This window comes from Tyto alba, unplaced genomic scaffold (assembly GCF_018691265.1).
Source record: "Tyto alba isolate M040663 unplaced genomic scaffold, T.alba_DEE_v4.0 Super-Scaffold_42, whole genome shotgun sequence".
Taxonomy (NCBI): Eukaryota; Metazoa; Chordata; class Aves; order Strigiformes; family Tytonidae; genus Tyto; species Tyto alba.
The window spans coordinates 13,422,922-13,442,438 of NW_024881318.1; the positions used below are offsets into that span (position 1 = coordinate 13,422,922).

The 19,517-nt window shown below is 44.0% G+C and overlaps 1 protein-coding gene across 4 annotated transcripts in view; it reads left to right on the forward strand.

Moving 5' to 3' along the window:
• DNAI1 (dynein axonemal intermediate chain 1) overlaps nt 1–19,517 on the forward strand; it is a 166,696-nt gene that overhangs the window by 86,844 nt on the left and 60,335 nt on the right. For 3 of the 4 annotated variants that reach the window (XM_042804823.1, XM_042804826.1, XM_042804825.1), the window contains exon 14: nt 16,017–16,106. The exons of the other annotated variant lie outside the window; for it this stretch is intronic. In XM_042804823.1, coding sequence (XP_042660757.1) covers nt 16,017–16,106 — 90 coding nt within the window. The remainder of the gene's footprint in view (nt 1–16,016; nt 16,107–19,517) is intronic. 4 annotated transcript variants of the gene reach the window in all.

Genomic DNA, 19,517 nt, shown 5'->3' on the forward strand with positions numbered 1-19,517 from the left:
TGCAGCTTTTATTGCCTCTGAGATGTTACTGCTTCACATAATATTTTGTTCCTTTGGCTTCAGGCAAACGAAGAGTTTGATGCAAAGGAAATAAAAGAAAAGGAAAAGACAGAAGGTTGTTATCAAGGTCAGAATAAAGATCAGCTGTCTCAGAACAGGCTCAACATCCTTCCTGTTGCCTTCACTGCTAAGGAGCAAAAAATAGGTGTTTGCTGCAGGTAGTTCAGTGAAAAAAACAAATTCAACTCTATGATGATACTGTTAGGGGATAAGTCCAGAGAAGAAACAGAAATCTGGAGAAGAAAGGAGAGCAGCAGAGACCTGAAACCAAGGAGACTGTACCTGAGAAAGGGATGAGAAGCATCAGTGTGCAAGCAGGAAAATGGGAGAATGTAACCTGAAGGAATAGAGCAGACACCTGATGGTGAGGATCATTTGGCACAAAACCTTGAGAGTAGTGCAAGCAAACCGCATCTCTCATACTGTGTCAGTGCAATGTCTGCACAGAGGACTTTCCTCTCCAGCCTCAGCTTTCTACTACTTTTTTCGTGCTACCGCTCCTGTCTTGCATACTTGGCCCAGTGCAAACAGGTCAAAAAGTCTAATTAACCTCTGATGTCTCAGAAGCAGGCCTCAGTACCCCTCACCAGAGAGGTCACTTCAGTCATTCTGTGCAGGCGCAGAAGTACAGAGGAGAGCCAAGAACATCCATGGCCCAGCAAGGGTGCATTTGTTGTCCAGATACCTCAATCTGTCAGAGACTCACTTGTTGGAGCAATCCTTCACTGCAGACCTGTTTCCTACAGTGAATTCTGCATCCAATAACAGGCTGTTGCAGCAGCAGTTGCATCAGTCTTTTGAGTACCTGACACTGCACTCCTCACTGTAGAACTGTGAGGCATTGTCATAGTTTAAACCCAGCTGGCAGCCAAACACCCCGCAGCCACTTGCTCACCCTCTCCCGCCCAGGGGATGGGGGAGAATTGGAGGGTAAAGGGAGACTCATAGGTTGAGATAAAAACAGTTTAATAATTGAAATAAAATTAAACAATAACGATAATAGAAAGTACAAGCGGGTAATGCACAATGCTATTGCTCACCACTTGCTGATGATACCCAGCCTATTCCCAGCCAACGATCCCAAAAAACCCAAGATCCCGAAACCGCAATCCTGGAAGTGGGAAGGAACACTCTCCTTCCCAGCCACCCCTCCTCTATATACTGAGCATTACATTACATGATATAGAATGTTTCACTGGCCACTTTGGGTCCAGTGCTCTGGCCGTGCTCCCTCCCAGCTTCTTGTGACCTGCACACGGGCAGGACATGGGCAGCTGGAGAGCCCTTGATCTCTCAGCAACAGCTGGAAACATCAGTGTGTTACCAGCATTCTTCTCATACCCAATCCCATACTGAATCCAAAACACAGCACTATTCTAGCTGCTAAGAAGAAAAATGAACTCTATCCCAACCGAAACCAGGACAGACATTTAGAGGCCTACAAATATCTGTTGTGTGTTTGCTCCCTTGTCCTCTCTTGGAGGGAAGTGTGGGCAGGAAAGGCTGTGCTTGAGAAGGGTTGCCATATGCTTACTGTAGAAAAGAGGGTCAAGATCAGCAGCTTTCTAGTTGTCCTTAGTTGCTGGGAGAGCTTACTGCAGAGTCACAGCTCTGCTGGAGGAGATCCTGTCATCCACAGAGTGAAGTTTCACCGTTTTTTGAAAAGGCTCTGCTGAGCCACAGAAATTCAGCCAGAAGCTTTGGTCTTGTTTAGGCATGGTGGGGGTGGCAGAAAGAGCAAAACACTGCTGTGGTGGAAATGCTGGATAAAATCTTTTGCAGCATGTTTGTACTTTCTTCAGAATGTTTTGGACACTTCTAAAGCCACTTTAGGGTTAGGCAAGGTAAGTGTCCTGATGCTTCTTCATAAATATCTTTGACAATAATTAACATAATACCTGATCTTTTAACTTCGGTGTTGTACATTTTGGAATGGTATCAGACTGTACCTTCTGGAGATTTAGTTTCTGTAGCTGGTTATTTTTAAATTGTGCCTTGGGTATGGATTCTTGTGGGTTAGAAATTCTCTTGCAAAGCATTCCTTGCAGATCATGTAACATTTGTCTGAAAAGGAGCTTTTTCTGCTTTGATGCTGCTTTTACCTCTATACAGATGCTGAACTTACTTTCTGCCTTCTGCTCTCAATGCTGCTGGCTAAATAGATTTTCCTCTAGTGCTGTATTGTTCTTGTCCCTCCTCTTCGTTTTACTTCAGATCCAAACCATCTTGTGTGTTTTCAGGTTGTTTATATAAATAATTTTCTGGTATCTGCAAGCAAAGTATAAGTAATTTTCTTTGCTTTTTAGTTGGACTGGTGCTAGTTTGTGGAGAAAACTTCACTTATAAAATTTAAGAGTCCCTGAAGGCCTTGGGATGTTGGAAAATGTTAGCCTGAGGTTTAAAAGGGCAGAGAAGTTGTAAAGCATTTGTTTGGTTGCTTGGATCTTTGAATCCTGTTCTACTGCTTTACAACAGTCACAAAATTTAACTAAATATTTAATAGGAATCAGGAAAACATGTTGGATCATAGTGGAAAAAATTAATTTATTTTCTGGCCTATGAAATGTGACTGCTGATTGCTGGAACTTCAAAATAGGTGTAGAATGTGTATGGACCGGATGGATCTTAATGGCACTGATGCAGCCTGTGAAACAAGAGTGCTTCTCTGGAGAGGTTGAAATAGAGATGAGAGCAATAAGGGCAGAGCTAGGGGCAAGCTGGGCAGGGAGGGTACAAGCAAGGTCGCACAGACATATAGCAAGATGTGGGAGCCAGGGCTGGCTCCCACCCTTTTCCCACCCTTGGTGCCATGGTGAGCTGCCACAGCTCAGAGCGGTACGCAGGACCTCAGCACTCAGCAGGCCCTGGGGCTGTCTCTTCTTGTCCCTGCTGCAAACTTGATGCTGTGATGATAGGAACCTTCTGTCAGGCACATTACATATGCTGTTTCTGATTTAGCAGCATCAGACAGCTTGGGGATTTGGATGCAAGCCTGCCTGCCCTGTGTGTCTGCTTTCCCTGCACACGGAGTGTGGAACTTCATATTTTGTCTGTAAATTGGAAATCTTGCTCGATGAGCGCAGTCAGAATTGAAACCAAGAGCTGTGAATTGCAATCGGTTAAATACCCCTGAGCTTTACTGGCCTCTGGCACCCATCACTCAGCTGCACGCTGTGTCTGACATGGGAACACGGCCACTGGCAGGACAAACAGGTGAGAGTCTAATGTCTGATTCCTCGCTCCTCAGCTGTTAACACATCAGCCTAATAAATACAGTGGGAGGTGCTGTGAGGGGAATAAGCAAGCTGATTCCTGGTGAAACCCTGTACAAAGCAGAACATCCAAATCCCAGCAGGAAGAAAACAAACTGAAAGTAGGGCCAGCCTTACCCAGTGCTATTTATAACTGAGCTCTGCTTCCTCCAGATAAATCTGAGTCTCTGAAGCATGAGTGATGCACAAGCCCCAGGCTGGGCCTTTGCCCTGGATCAGTGGCACTCCCATGGGGATGGTCTCTGCTCAGCTTGGTGCTGAGTCCCTCCCAGTATCACTGAATGTGCTTTTTGATAGGAGAGGTTTTGCTACCCTTTATGTGCACCCCAGATTTGTGGGTGATGGATGTGTGAACACACTGATGTGGTGGGCCTGATTCTTTGCTCCTGTCTGCTGATCTTGCACCCTTGAGTTCACTGGTGCTCAAGAGATGATGCCTGGAGCTGTGAATCTCAGGAAGATGACACCAAAGTGGAGGGCACTTGATCTATCTGTGGGAGAGAAGGGATTTTCAGAAGAGGAGTGTTTATGGGGCTAAACATGATATGGGAGTTTATTTTACAGTGTGTCCTCATTGCTGCTGAACACATCTATTTTCCCTCAGTGATCAGGAAGCTTTCAAGGACTTTGGAGGAGAAAACCCCAGGAATTCTTGTAGTAAAGCTTGCAAGTAGCCATACACTGCTAGAATAAGAGAAGGCATTTGTAAGTTTTTTGGATGGGAAGTTCCTTCTATTTTCTGTAGCAGGAGCAACCATCTCCAGCCAGATAAACCTGGTACTTGCTGAGTACCCACGAATAAAGCCGTCAGCCAGCCTCATACCCATGATGCAGGTGACTGATGACCTGTGGTCAAGGGCCGCTCCAGGAGCACCCAGGCATTGCTGTGCAGTGTCTTCTGTTCCAGGATGTTTTGTGATGCTTTTGGTTATCATAGCAGTAGGCTGAACAGTTCTTCCTCCTGCATCTTTGTCTGGTGAGATACGGTCCTGCCAAGCTGTCTGCCTTGGATGCTGCCTAATTTCTTTGTAGATGGAATAGCTGCCTTTGTCACCCATCTTCTGTTACCAAGCCTATCAGCCACTGATGCTCCTAACCCCAGCATGTTTATTATCAGGAAATCTGTGTTACACAAAAATACAGTAGGTAAAGTCAGGAGACATCTGTAGGGTCTTTACCATTTTATCACAGTAAATCCCTGCTTCTGCTTCAGATGGGATGTCAGGGAGTACCATAAGCCAGAGTTGCTCATTAAAGATGTAAGAGAGATGAAAAAAGCCCAAACTGCCCGGAAGGCATTGGGGATCTTTGAACATTCTGACATTCATCAGCTGTCTAAGCCATTTCCTCTTTAATGCAAACAGTACAGCCAAGTTTTTAAATATTACTGGCTCACCTTTAAGAAGAGTTAGTCCTTGCAGACCTTTTTTCTTTAATGGCTTCTGTCATGGGGGCAAGTTAACTTCCTAAGCACATTAAGCTGATCCATTCTGTCTTGTTGCATGATTTTACAGCAAAATGTCAACAAATTATTTTACAAAGGACAAAATAGCACTGAGAACCCTCCTTCACTTAGCAGCTCCCTTGTCTGCAGATTACTGTCATAGCTGAAACATTTACATTTAAAAGAAAGCCCAGATTTTAAGATAGGAATATCTTGCAATGATTTTATTTAAAAGTTTACATATATATATGTGTAAATCATAGTAATTTTTATTTATATCTCTCCATCAGCTTTTACTCACACTCAAAAGACTTGTCTGCTGTACAAAACAGTCACATCTATTGCAGTGAATGAAGCAGTCACAGTGTGGTTGAACATGACATGCAGTAAATTTGTGAGAGGTGAGACTGAATTTAAAACCAGACTGAACCTTCCTTTCTGGAACTGGGGAACTGTTTGTGAATCACAGAAGTGAGAACTGGCAGAGGCCTTGAGAGTGTCCTCTTCGTCTCATCATGCCATCACAGATGTTGTTTTATCATTCCTGATGTGCTTTCTTCAAAGTGAGATTGAGCAGTCTAGCTGTTTTCACTAATACTGACAGACTGGGGTTGTTATCTAGTATGTCTTACATATGGTACACACCTCTTAATGAATGTGAAAAAGATTTCTGTAATTCCCCCGCCCCTCCAGCAGTATCACTTTAGCCAGAAAATCCCTAATTTCTACATGTTTATATGCTTTTTTCTTTCTGTTTGTGTCCCTCTGCATTTGTCTTTATCACATTTCACCTTCTTGTTTTCAGACTATGTCTCCAGTTCATCAAGATAACTTTGAGTCATGATCCTAACAGAATCCTCTGTCTCTGAACTACGTCATCTACAAATATTCTGTGTATTTTGCAATCCACTATGCAACTTAGTAATGAAAATATTGAATAGAACTGGACCCAGGACAGTCCCTTGTTGGAACCAGCTAGAGATGTTCTCCCAAGTGGTCAGGAAATCACTGATTATAACTCTTAAAAATTCATTTTCAGTCACTCATCCACTTCATAATAATTCTATCTAGACCTTCTTTTCTTAGCTTGTTTCTGAAAACACCACAGAGAGTATGACAAAAGCCTTACAAAATTAAAGGTAAATCACATCTACTCCTTCCCTCTAATCCTTTAGACCCATTACCCTGCCAAGGAAGGAAATAAATTTTGTTTGACAAGATCTTACCATGACAAGCCTATATTCACTGTTCCTTCTCTTCTTATCCTGTATATATATATGGATGACTTAATACTTTGTTCCAGCTCTCAGAGTTCAGCGTTAGGTTGACTGACCCACAGTCCTTTAACTTATCCTTCAAGACAGGTTTTATTTTGGGTTTCCGGGAGGCATTTTTACCCTATTCTTATCCTTCAGGACCTCTCCTGTCTTCTAGTTTTCATAGATAATTGCTAATGATTCAGAGACTGCTTTAGCTGCTCCCTTAAGCACTCCAGGTTGAATTTCATCAGGTCTTGCAGAGCTGGATATATGTCTCTATCTCAGCATTCTGGCGTGTGCTTCTTAAAGCTAATTTTGTTAAATGTCTAGTTACAATTAATCTTTTTATGTGGCACTGAAAGAAGGAAGGCCTTGATACTCCTGCTTTACCTGTGGTTTTTCATGGAACCTGCCTTCCCATTTCTAAACAATAAATGGGATCTGAGCAGAGGCTCAGATGAACCCTTCTGCTTCTGATTTTGGCTCCACAAAGGGCCTGGCCTCCTGGCCTGAAAAGTCACTTTGCCCTAAAAAGAGAGTCTCCAACTTTTTCCCATGCAGGTGTCTCAGCCTGTGGCAGAAAGGTGTTAGTGTTCCTCAACTTGTGAGGATTGCTTTTCTCCATTAAGTTTCTGGATGTGCAAAGACTCTCGAGTCTCACAGCAGCAGCCCAGCTTTCCCCATACGGCAGGCCTGATTCTTCCGCTCTGGGGTGGTTGCTTCTCTTTAGCTGTGGCTTGATTCGTCCATTTGCTGTGCTTTTACCAGCACTGTTTCTAGAGCTGAGGGATGGGGACAGGGACTAGGCTTTCACAGCAGGCCTTCTGAGAACAAAATCAAGGACTAATGTCTGCTATAACAATGTTCACCAAAATTTTTTTTTTTTTTGTGGTTGAGATCTTTAATTCTTGCTAAGCGTTCCACAGCAGAAATGCTGTCTGTTTCCCAGTGTAATAGACAGGAATGGTAAAAAGCCCTCATACAAACCAGCAGCCTCTTTTGCTGAGCAGGCACCACAGAGCAGGAGCCCTTTATGCTGTACCCTGCCATCCTAGCTCCAAGATGGGCATGCTGGTCACCCCATGGTTTTGGTCCCCCTCATTGAGGGACCAACTGGGTCTTACCATGGCTCCTCCCTGCCTGACTGCTTGGGTTTGCCGTTGTTGGGAAGCCCAGACCCACACACAGATAGGGCACAGCCAAATCTTCTCCTGCCACAGTGGTATCATATGGCCAAAGTGCAATCAGGACCCAGGAGCTCCTTCTTCCCCAAGTATAGTCTTAGCCAAAGAGGCTGACTGGACTGCTTTGACCTAAATCTTGGAGTAAGCTGTCTGCACTCTGTTATCACAGCTCTTTAAAATCTTCATTATTGCCTCCAGTCAAAGTGAGTCATCTGAATTTAGCTCACTCTTCGCCTTTATCCCAAATAACCATGGTGAGGAGTGAAGCTTTCTGTATTCCATCTTCCCACCTCCACACAGGACAACTTGTACTGCTGTCCAGGTTAGCACTGGAGACTCCAGACACTGCCCTGATCCTCACAGCTAAAACTCGCTCAGCCTGTCTCTTGTTGCATAAAGACTGATGCTGGAGTTACTCTGCATGTGAGTGAAGTAGCCTGTGCTTTCTAGGAGACCCAAGTGAATAATATTTTGGGGTCTCTTGTCACTGACTGCAGGAAAGCAGCCTTGCTTTTTGCATGTACTGCTCCAGGTGCATGGCCTTGGCTTTACTTCTGGTAGCTGGCTGAGGATCCTCAGCAAGGTGGCAAGGCCCCCTTATGATGCCAGGCTGGGGCACATGATGATCAGCAAACAAAGAATATCTGTCAATGTCCTTGATGGAGAGCATTTGAGGACTTTGTTATAGAAGCACTACTGTCTCAGCAGCAAGGAGGGACAAACTATTTGCTCCAGCAAAACAGTCAGTCAGTGGACTCAGGATCAGCTGACCATCTTAGGAGGCTCTTGCCGCAGCAGATCCCTTGGGCAAACAGCAGAAGCAAGTGACACAGGGAGGGGAATAAACAAAAAAATGGCAATTAGTTATTGACAGGAGAAGAATGTGAAAGATTTCTTCTCTGCTGGTAATGACTTGGTGTTTCTGGATGCCGTTCTGCTGAAAGTCACTGGCAAGAACCAACAAGAAACACATTTGGAGGTGACAGAGGGAAGAAATTAGAATTGCTTCTTATCTCAAATCAGAGACTGCTGTAGGGGAGTCCAGGATAATATTTGCAGCAGAGCACAGGAGACGTCAGCCTGGCTCCAGAAGATGTGGCCTGTGGAGCAATTTATCATAGATCAGCACTTCATCATGAGCCCTCAGCATGATGCTGAGGCAGACGGAAAAAGAGAGTAGCAGCAAAATGAAGAAAGTATCTTCTACAGAGGCTAAAGGTGCCCACTGTTGGACTAACACATCCAGGTTTGGATGGGTACTCCTGATTGGAATTTGATCTGTCTGCCTCTGCAAGCATTCACACTGTGTTTATCTGTCAGCTAAATCACAGCACACGTTCAGCCTTTCGACCTTGAGAGAGCCCTAGAGCTCTACTGGTGCTTTGCTTTGGGCCAGGCTTGTGCATAAAGGCACTGGGAAAATGTTTTGACACTGGGTTTGGGTCTGTGCTTTGCTGCCAAGGTAGGCACAGCTAGAGCAAGCTGAGAGCTAATTTCCTCACTGTGTTTGCATGCTTTCTCAAGGAGCAGATGTTTGCCAGTGGGAAGCCTTGAGTAAAAGTCAGTCAGTCTGAGTGTAAGGAGAAGTGTCCGAATCTCCCTGCTTAGCCCTGTCTGCCCAATGTATGGGGAAAAAAAAAGTAGCTGGGGGACCCCAGAGAGGCTGGGAAGCACCGGAGCTCCCGTGATGCACAGCTGGGCTCCTGCAAGAGACTGTGGCTTCTTTCAGCTTCAGAGCCAGATGGGTGAACTCCCTGAGCTGCTGAGCTGGACAGAATAGCAAGCTCTCTGAGAGGGGCCCATACGGCTGCACGTGGAGCTCAGCCATGAATAACAAAGAAGCTCCTGGAGCACAGAAACAAGGAAAAGCTGAGTATTAGAGAAAAACATAAAGACAAATTAATACAGAGAAGTAGAGTTGCAAAATGAGCTGTGATTATCCTGGGTCATAAAAGGGAAGGTGAAAATATTTAGGAAGTATATTAGAAGTTAAAAGAATGAAGAATATAGACTCATTATTAAAGCAAGCTTTCAGCTAATACTCAGTGGTATGGAGAAGGATGAAATATTTGATGCTGTACTGTTTAATCTTACAATAAGTGTCTGAGACTGGATGCTTAGTATGATTAATATAACAAGAGGAGGAAAGCACAGGTTGGAATAGGGAAAGAGCATGTTAAAGAATATTTAAATGAGACAGGATGTTGTTCAGCAGCAAGATCAGCTTAAACATAACCTGGAGCAGTTAAAAACTGGCCAGAGCAATTTCAGACCATTAACAAGTATTTTAGGGAGTTTTTGGGCTACACCCATTCTGTATTTTAAGCAGAGGCTGATGTTTATGTGCTAGCCCATTTACAGCATCTGAGCTGATTGAGTACCTTAACTCAGAGGCAGGGTTGGGGAGTGCTCTGAGGAATGGAGGAAATATTAAAGTGATCACAGAATTATACAATGGTTTGGGTTGGAAGGGACCTTAAAAATCATCTAGTCCCAACCCCCCTGCCATGGGCAGGGACACCTTCCACCAGACCAGGTTGCTCAAAGCCCCGTCCAGCCTGGCCTGGAACCCTTCCAGGGAGGGGGCAGCCACAGCTGCTCTGGGAACCCTGTGCCAGTGTCTCACCACCCTCACATTAAAGAATTTCTTCCTTATAGCTAATCTAAATCTACGCTCTTTCAGTTTAAAGACATTGCACCTAGTTTTGTTGCTACATGACCTTGTAAAAAATCCCTCTCCAGCTTTCTTGTAAGCCCCCTACAAGAAAGAATGAAGGGAAGCATTGGTCTGCTGTTGTCTATGGACTCACACATATTTATGTACCTGTGATGTGCAGTCTGGAATACAATACATATAAAGTCTGCTGCCATCAAACTCAAGAGACTTTTCAGTGATGCTGTAGAGCCAATGTCTGGCAAAAGAGTTTTCTGCAGATGCTTTCCTCAAAGGGGCTGTCCTTGCATGCAGAAGGGACAGGGTACCATAGCCCAGAAACCAGTGTCTGGACAATTCACCCAGTCTAGAAGCATCCTAAGCCTGCCCCAGGAACTTGCAAAGCGTGGATGGTAGCACAGTAGTGCATCAGGCTGCACTCTGGCCATAGGACATGCATGGCCATGAAAAGGAGGAAAGGTCTCGAAGGGCCAGAAGAGGTGAAAAAATATCTGGAGGAAATGGTAGGATTGGACCTAGGGAATTACTGACCAGCCAGACCAACTTTGATGACTGGGAAAACACTGGAACAAATGGCAAAACTGTTTGTAAATGTCTAGATAATAAGGTGATTCACAGGAGCCTACATGGATTTGTCCAGAATAAATTGTCAATCCAGTATGATTTCTTTTCTTTCTTTTGTTTCAGAGAAATGGGCCTCATGAAGAAGGGGGAGGCAGTCAAGGTTATCACCTCTATCCATCTTGACTTGACTAAAGCTTTTGATCCAGGCTCACACAGTGACATTCTTATAACCAGAGAAATATGAATTAGGTAAAATCACTATAAAGAGGCTGTTTAGGTGGCTCAGGCAGTGTGCTTCTATAGCAGTTATACAGAGCTTGCTGTGAGAGTCTAAAGATGCTTCAAGTGAGACCCTTCAGTTGTCAGTTCTGGTCTTCTTTTGATCAATACTTTCATTAACAACTTCAATTACAGAATAGGGAAGCCCCCTTGGGAGAACCAGGCACTTTGCAGGACATGATTATGTTCAAAATGATCATGATAAATTGGAAGAAAGGCCCAAAATCAATGTGATGAAATTCAATAAAGACAAGAGCAAATACTGTGTTAAGAAAGGGGAAATTAAAAGCACAGATATGAAACAGGGAATGACTGGTTAGGCATCGGGGTGCCAGGAGGGGAGAATATAGCAGGTCACTGCCAGTGGTCATCAGTGCAACACTGGTGCACAGACATGTGCCATTCTGATTTATTAACGTGAGATATTAAGATAGAGGAAGTTGTAACTGCCATCTGCTAGCGCCTAGGAATGGCCCTGTACCATGTGTTTGCAGCTGTAGAGAAGGGCTGAAGGGCAAGAACAGAAATTGTGAAGACTTGGCGAACAGGACCTGGCAGCAACAGTTGAAGCAATTGGTTTTGTTGGGTTGGGAAAGAAGTAAAAGGAGCAGTGACACTGTAACCTTTTCTTGCCCATTTGAAGACTGTTACAAAGAAGGGGAACAAACTGTTCTCTGTGTCCACTGGGGAGATGCTAAGGAGTAATGGGCTTGACTGGTGGTACAGGAAATTTCCCGTATAAGGCCAGTTAAGCACTGACATATGTACAGGGAGGTTGCTGGGTGCCTGTTGTTGGAGGTTTGTGAGAACAGCCTATATGAGTTGTCACCTATGATAGGAGTGTGTCTGCTCCTGCCTCAGAGCAGAATAGATAACCTTTCCAGGTCCCTCCAAACCCTGCGTTGTCATTATGGCTTTGCTTAGGACTGTACTAACTGCCAGGTTGGCACTGGAAGGAATTTTCAGGGACTTTCCTCAGCAGCCCAAGGAGTTGTTCACTTGCTGGAGTCATCTAAGCATCTTACTTGGCCAGTTCTTGTGTGGGTAGCCTGGGAATTTGATAATGCATTTGTTTTTCCTCTTCTCTACCTTTGACAGACTTCATTCATTTTTTTAGGAATTGAGTGACCAAAATGCCCCTATTTCACTTGGGGCAGGTGTCAGCAGGGCTGTGGTACACCAGTGCTAGTAAAGGGTTCCTTGAAGGGTAATTAATAGAACAGGAAGGAATTGCTCATCAGTCAATGTGCATGTGTTGCATGTGGCACCCCACAGTTGATCTTTGGTAAGCAGAGGGACAACTGGAGGGATCTGTGCTTGCAGTAGCAAGCAAAGCTTGCAGCAGCAAAGAAAAGCAGGCAGATCCTGCCTGTGACTGCCTGCAAAGTGCTCAAGTCAGCCTCGTGGCTGGGATAGTTTTGACCAATTGTATTTTGTTATTGTGAATGACTAACAGCCTCCATGCCATGAAAACTGATCAAGCATTATTTCTTTTGTAGGAATGGCATCAGAAACATGGGAATTTTCAAATCAGCTTGGATAAGTGGTCTAATCTCCTACTGGACAGGAGCCATTACCAACTGCCATAGACAAATATGATAGTATTCCCTTGCTAAGAATTAATTGATTATTGCCTTGCTAACCTCTTGTATGTAGCAGGGAACATGCAGGTTTTATTCTTTACTTTTTTATGAACAAATACATGTTTAAATAGTCTCAACTTCTTTATAAATAAACAGCCTTTAAGAAGTAAAAATTTAAAAATGGTAGGCTCTTCTAACAGCAATGAGTTTGACGCACTGATTTTGCACTGCAAAAATAATCAGGTTAAAGATCATCCTGAAAAAATAGCAGTATATCGTTGATTTTATTACAGGTCCCATCATGACCAGACACAGCAAGTGACTTGCTGCTCTGGGTTTACTTGTTTCCTTTCTGTTGTTTATACACACTTTCCTTTCTTATGTGGTTCTTTACTCTTACTGTATTATAATTGAAATTCTGTAAATTGTTTCATGCAGCCAAAATCCTGACTTGATTATCACATGCTTCAGGGAAGAATTAACTTCTTGCCACTATGCACACAGTTGCCTGGTTCTCTTGTCAAATGCCCCACCCCACACAGCACAGATACTGCTAATGACAGGAGGTTGTGCCACGTTCACAGGCCTCTGGGAGCAGAGAAAAGGCCAGTTCTGAGCAGATGCCCAATTTGATTGCAGTATCATGAAGGCTAATTACTCTAATAAGCGTTTATGGGATTCAGAGATCAGGAGAAAAAAGATCACAAACACTATTAAGGTGTCAGAGGTGTTGAAGGAAAATTGAAAGTATTAACTTAAAATTTCTGTTTTCTGAAATTCAAGCTAACGTCACTGAGAGCTGCTGACAGTTATCTGAGGGCAGATCCTGATGCCCTTGAGGAACTGTGTTCAAGCTGTCTACAATATGTACTTAACTCAGGTACTACTGACTGCTTTGAATGTAAAAGCAAGAGTACCCCAAGCAAATCATCCTGCTTGCTTTTTGGGGCTGATGACTACACCTGTCTGTGTAATGGATGAAGAGAAGTAGTAGTGACACCTCAGTACTATTAGTAGAAAACTTGAATAGATCTCCACCAGGGAGAGGATATTTGGACTGGGAAAACCCTTGGGAAAAACTCTTCACTTGGGGAACACCGAAAGGAATTGGCTTGGGGAAAAAAAAAAAAAAAAAAACGAGCTCATGATAGCGGTTACATTGTTGGTCACTTCCAGACAAGGTTCCTGCAACATGTTGTGTTAGCACAGACATGAGGACTAAGGAGTTGTGTCTGCACAGGATGATCAGGGTGGACTCCAGCTTCTGAGCCTTCATCCGTGTATTTTCCACTGGTGTGATGGGCTGCCACTTGGCTCTAGCTTGGTGCAAAATGTCTACACTGTACTTGGCAAGAGCAGAGCTGGAAACTCAGCTGCAGCTGCCCCTGCACCGCTCCAGCAGAGCTCACTAATGAGCACATGGACATATGCTGATAGGGGTCAACCTGGGACTCCCCCCTTCAGAGAGGGTCTGGACCAGTTCTGGACCTAGTGTGTGCATTGTGTAAGCAACCTGGTTGGTGGCTCTAGACTTCAGGACAGCTCAGACTCACACTGATTGCAGTACAGGTATGTGTCACCTGCATTGGTCTTCCAGCTGCAGCCTAGGACATTGCTGGGTTCAGGCTGCAGGTTTCATGTACTGGAGAGCCCCTTTTCTTGCATTGTAGTCCTGTTCCGGTAAAGGATATCTGAGCCAGTTGTGATAACTGCTTCCAGGTTTAAATGGCAAAAACTTTTCACAGTTTTCGTAAGAGATACTGTCTTGAGAAATAGCTTCCCCTACCTCAAGCGAAGTCAATTTGCCTTAGAGGTGGGCTGAGAAGTGTGGCTGTTTTTCCCAAATATTTGGGAAAGTGGACTGTAGAGGAAGAACATGAGTTAGAGGAGAGCTGTGTTGGACATACAAATAAAAACATCTTACTGTCAGGCAGTTTTAGAGTGGCATTTTACAAAGCTCTGATGTGAAACATGACCCTTTTCCTGTGCCCAGTATGAGACAAGTTGGGCATGTGTTTGTAACCAGTTTCCCTGAACTCTGCATTTCTCACTTTAGGTTAAAACTCCACTCTACATCAACCCCTATATCTGAAGCAGCTGCTGGTGACCGTCATTGTCGTCAGTAGCTCATGATCGCAGGGAGATGTTCCTGGAATAGATATACCCAGCACATTTTGTGCATGATGGCCAGCCTTGGAAATCACTGTCCTCCATATGTGCCATCAAATCTGACTTTTTATCATTAACTATTTTATTCTGGGCCATATTGAATTACACCACTCCTTTAATGCCAGATAGCAGTAGTAGTTCCAGTTGAAGACTTACGATTTCTCCTGTGCAAGGATGTTCAAAGGTATATGCTACTTGAGACTCTTCAGTTGCACCTTATGGACATGAAACTGGCATTTTGATGTATTCTCAGATGAAGTCCTTCTATGTTTTATTTTTTCTTCCTCAGATTAATGTGTTCTAGGTAGGAAACCTGTTCACTAGAGGTTTAATTACTCTTTGCTGAGCCTCTTGCTGAATTTTCATGGTCCATAGAACTTCAGAGTATAAACAGTTTTGCAAACTAGAATTAACACTGTTTTTCCCAAGGAAGTATCATCAGAATACTCAATCTGAGTAATTAAATTATTGAGAATGCTGCTTGTTTTCTGGAATAAGTACCAGATAAATAACTGGTCATAGATAGAGTATTTGGTAAGCTTTAGGATAATCATGCCCACTTACCATGTTTATGGGATGATGTTTAGGGAAAGGTATATGCTGTACTGCTTGGACAGGAACAGATATACCTTTGAAAACCTCAGCAGAACCTGCTGAAGTGCTTGTCCCCATCCTGAACTGACAGATGCCCATAGGAGTGTGTGCTGACAGGTCCAGTGACAAGTCATCCTTTTCCCTTCAGTCTGATTGAATTCCCAGATCTGAGAATCGAGCATTCTTAATGCTTTTGGTCTAACTAAAATGTCTCTTCTAAACTGTAAGCCATTTATCTGAGTTCTAATCTCTCCTGTTGAGCTGTCACAGTCAAAAGGCAAATCTCCTTACCAGGCAGACAGATGCCTTGAAGGTGTAGGGAGGATTTCAATTTTAATGGAGATGTTTTCATCTCTCTGAAAGAGAAGTGCCCCAAGGACCCATGTGACACGTTTCCTGCAAGGGCTTGTCTGCACCCCACATAAGGACAGAAAGCTAATTTGAGGTTTTCTGGCTGAAAGGTAGCCATATGGCACTGCACTTGGAGTAATTAGCCAAATGAAAGAGTTTAGTTTGTGTACAGTCAGTGATGTACCCAAGTATCTTTGGGACCTTTCCGTGGCACTGCTGGTGATGTCTTAGGGATCTCTGGGATGGTGCTGTGCTGTAGTGCTGGACATTGCATAGCTCAGACACCTCACAAGGCCCATCCTTGATGGCAATGCTCCTGTCGCTGCTGGGACAGGTGGCCATGGGTAGGTGCAGGAGTCCCCAGGAGTGAGGCTTTGTGCAGGAAAGTGAGTGATGGGCATGCTGGGGGCACTTCTGGAACTGCCTGTGGAGGTAAGGGTGTTCATACATGCTATGTACCAGCAAGCCTCTGATGGAAACCAGCTGTCCTTTAGGAAGCATTCCAGAAGATCCTGCTGAGGGTATGGGACTCTGTCCAATGCTGAGTGCCCTGTGCTGACTGGGACTGTCTTCTCATTTTAAGGTCAAGTGGCAGAAGGATGACATGGACAACAATTTGAACTTCTTCTCTGTCTCCTCAGATGGGCGGATTGTTTCATGGACTTTAGTTAAGGTAAAGATTAGGTGCCAATTGCTTTTTGCAGCCAAATTATAAACAATTCCCTCCAAAGTTCAGTGATGCATTAAGGTTTTTTTTTTTTATTTATAAAGAACCAGGTTTAAAAAGAAGTGGCAGCAGAAGACGGGTGCAGTCACAGCTGGGTCTAGGGTTCCAAGTTAAGCTCTGAATTGAGCAGAACCAGCCTGCTCCTTGCTCTGTACCTAACCTTCATCCTATCTGCACCTGTAGCATGCCATGGGCCTGAATACAAAAAATCATTTTGCTGCTTTGCAAGCAAAATGGTCTTTGCTCTGAAACTTTCCTTGTCCCAGGAGGGTCACTCAGAGACAGAGCAGAATAATCTGCTTTCTTCCAGCTTCAAGACTCTTACCCCAAAAATGCTGCACTACAGATTGCAGTTTGGAATGGGAGAGGGACAGGGCAAATATCTCCCCTTGTGGCCAAAGTAGCAGAGATTAAACATGCATTCGCAATGGCATGGCAACGTGCAGCCAGGCAGAGGGTTTCCCCCTGCCATGACATTGCTGGCTCACACACAACACAACATTTGTATGCCCTGCCTTTGATCATTTTTCTTTTTGGAGTACATACATTGATAGAAAATTAGCATTAATGTCCCTAAATGACCTTTAGATTTTATGTCTCTGAACCTCAACATGTGTTTTTACTGTTGGCTATTTGATTTTACATTTTGAAGATTTCAAAATCTTTTACTTAAAAATCAATTAAATTACCCTAAATAGTTTGAAGTATCTGTCTCATTCCCCAGCAAGCAAAGAAATTTCTTTACATCTTTGGATGCTTATTTTTTCAACCTGTTATACCAAACCACTCAAGGCTTGTCTGTTCTGAAACTTTTAGGCCTTGCTGCCATGGTCAGGGATTCATGTTTAACATTATATGTAAAACTTAGTCCCGTGTTCACTTCAGGAATGGGAGCCTCTTCTAATTAACATGGTAGGTGCATGCAGGTGGCATTGATTATTAAGTTCTTTTTTATAAATTCCTCTAGGTTCATACATGCAGCTTTAGACACAAAAATCCCTCCTGTGAATGTGTCCCAAGTCCTTCTCCCAAAAGAGTTCTCAGAGCTCCCTAGACAGGGATAGGCTAACATTGTCCCAGCACTCAGCTCTTGTTTTATCCCCTGTATACAAATACCCAGAAGATTTATGTTGGAGTGGGTAATACACACCTGCAGCTAAACAGAGCCAGTTGAGGTGACCTGGCAGGTTACACCCATCAACTGAGGCCAGTAACTGCCTGTGCTCAGCCTGCTCCACTTAGGAGGCAAGAAACACCAGGTAAAGCCTCTTACTTCAGAGAAATGCCACAACTGGAACAACTTAGGAGTCTGCAGATGGACTCTGATGGCAGCTCACCTGGTAGAAGGCCTTTTGCAACATTTCTGTGATTCATTTGTGCTTAATTGTGCTGTCATATAGTAAACTTTTGTTTTCTTTTTTTTTTTTTTTTTTTTTTTTTTTTTTTTTTTGTCCCTTGAGCATGTAGATATACCTACTTAAGCATCCTTGGCATGACTTCTAAGACCTGCATCCACTAAGCACAGTGTCATTTCTACTTATTTCTTGCGCTTCTGTTATAATCTTGGCCACACCCATGTGAAAATCACTGTTTTAAGATTTTTTTTGAGGTGTAGCTACCTCTGAAATTGCCAGAACTGGTATGTACCTAGCAGGCAGGGGTGGAAGACAGCAATGTTTTAGGTGCTCTCTGGTTTCTTTTTTTGGACGGAGATTCAACAAGAAAAGCAAGAGACAGAATGAAAAGGGCATTTTGTTACAATCTGTGGTTTTGTACCCAGCAAGGAGAAATGAACAATCTGCTTGAAGTCCAGTTTTATAAAAGATCTATCTCTGGGTTTTATTTAGAATGAAATTGAAGAGGCTCCAGAGGTCTTCTATTCTGCAAAGCCATAGTACAAATAAATGAAAGAGGTTCGTTAATCTTTTTGACAGGACTATCCAGAAGTAAAGCTTCTTCAAACACTGATAGCTGTTTGACACTTCCAAAGCTGAGTGCAGAAAGTGAATAAATTCATTCTTTCTCCCGACTGGATATTTTGCAAGCCACACACAAAATTTGGATAGAAGAGTTGTCAAATGTTATCTAGGGACAGTTGATCTGCCTTGACCATAGTGGTTGTCTTAGAAATGGGAACAATCGCTTTGGGCAAACTTCATGAGACAATGCATGAGCAGTGTATGCTTAGGCTATTGTCTTGGCTTGGTTCTGGGTCATCACGAAGGTGTAAAGTGGCAAGGAAGGACGCAGGACTTCTTCAGCTGGATGACTCTACTCTCTCACCTAGGGCACACACGTTGCCTATCAAAAAGGAGAGCTCTCAGAGCCACATCAAGGAATGGGTTGGGAGCAGATTGCAGCCTGGCACTGCTTCTCAGGCTGATCCTCAGCAATCCCAGGTTTGATTTGTAGACATAGTTCACCCTCCCTACATGACCTAGAGCTAAATTACTTAACAGCTCTGGGCCTTCTTCATCACTTGAGGCTAATAACAACTAAAGGGAAACAGGCAGCTGCAAGGCCTAATTCACTAATGATAACAAAGTGCTTTACAATTGTTAGGCAAAAGCAACATATTATCGTTCAGTATTCCTGGAAGGCTACACTGTCAACAGTCTGTTTACCCAGAGGAATAGCGAATGGCTCTGGCAACAAACAGCCCCAGGAACAGATGCATTTTCCAGACTGTGAAGCTGGATATGAAATGAAAACAGCACAACAGGGAAGTCTGTACAAGTAAGATCTTTTGTGAAGGCAGGAAGCTACAGAATCTGTCCACAGAGGCCTTGGCCAGGTGGAGGTGTTGGGAGGCATCTTCAGAGAAAAGTTGCAGAAAGGTGTGGGCTTAGAGAGAAGGTCTTGTGTGGTTTGCCTCTCTACCAGAACAGAGAGTAAGTGTCCTAGCACATCTCTGGGCCTGCCCAGATCACACAGCTGACCTCTGTTAGACACACCAGGAATATAGATCTGATCAGCTGTGCACAGCTCCAAAGCTGCTTTTCAGACCAGACCCATGTGGCCACAGCCATGACTTGGACAGAGCAGATGATCTCTGGAGAGCAGGAAGACCTGGGAGCCTGAGCAGCAGCAAGTGCCTGCTCAGCATGTCCTGACTGCACTCCCAGCAGCCAACCAGCAGTCCTATTTGGATGGGCAGCAAGTGAAATGTGGAATATGCTCTGCTCCTGGATGCTCTGGGCACTGCTCTTTCCAATTCTTGCACACATACACCAGCATATATGGCCTCTTTTTTAGCATCACTCCTGCCTTTACCCACTGAAACAAGCCTGATGTAGCCCACATGAGGCCAGAAGAGTCACTAACAGAAGGTAGAACTCTTCAGGCTTCAGGAGCCTG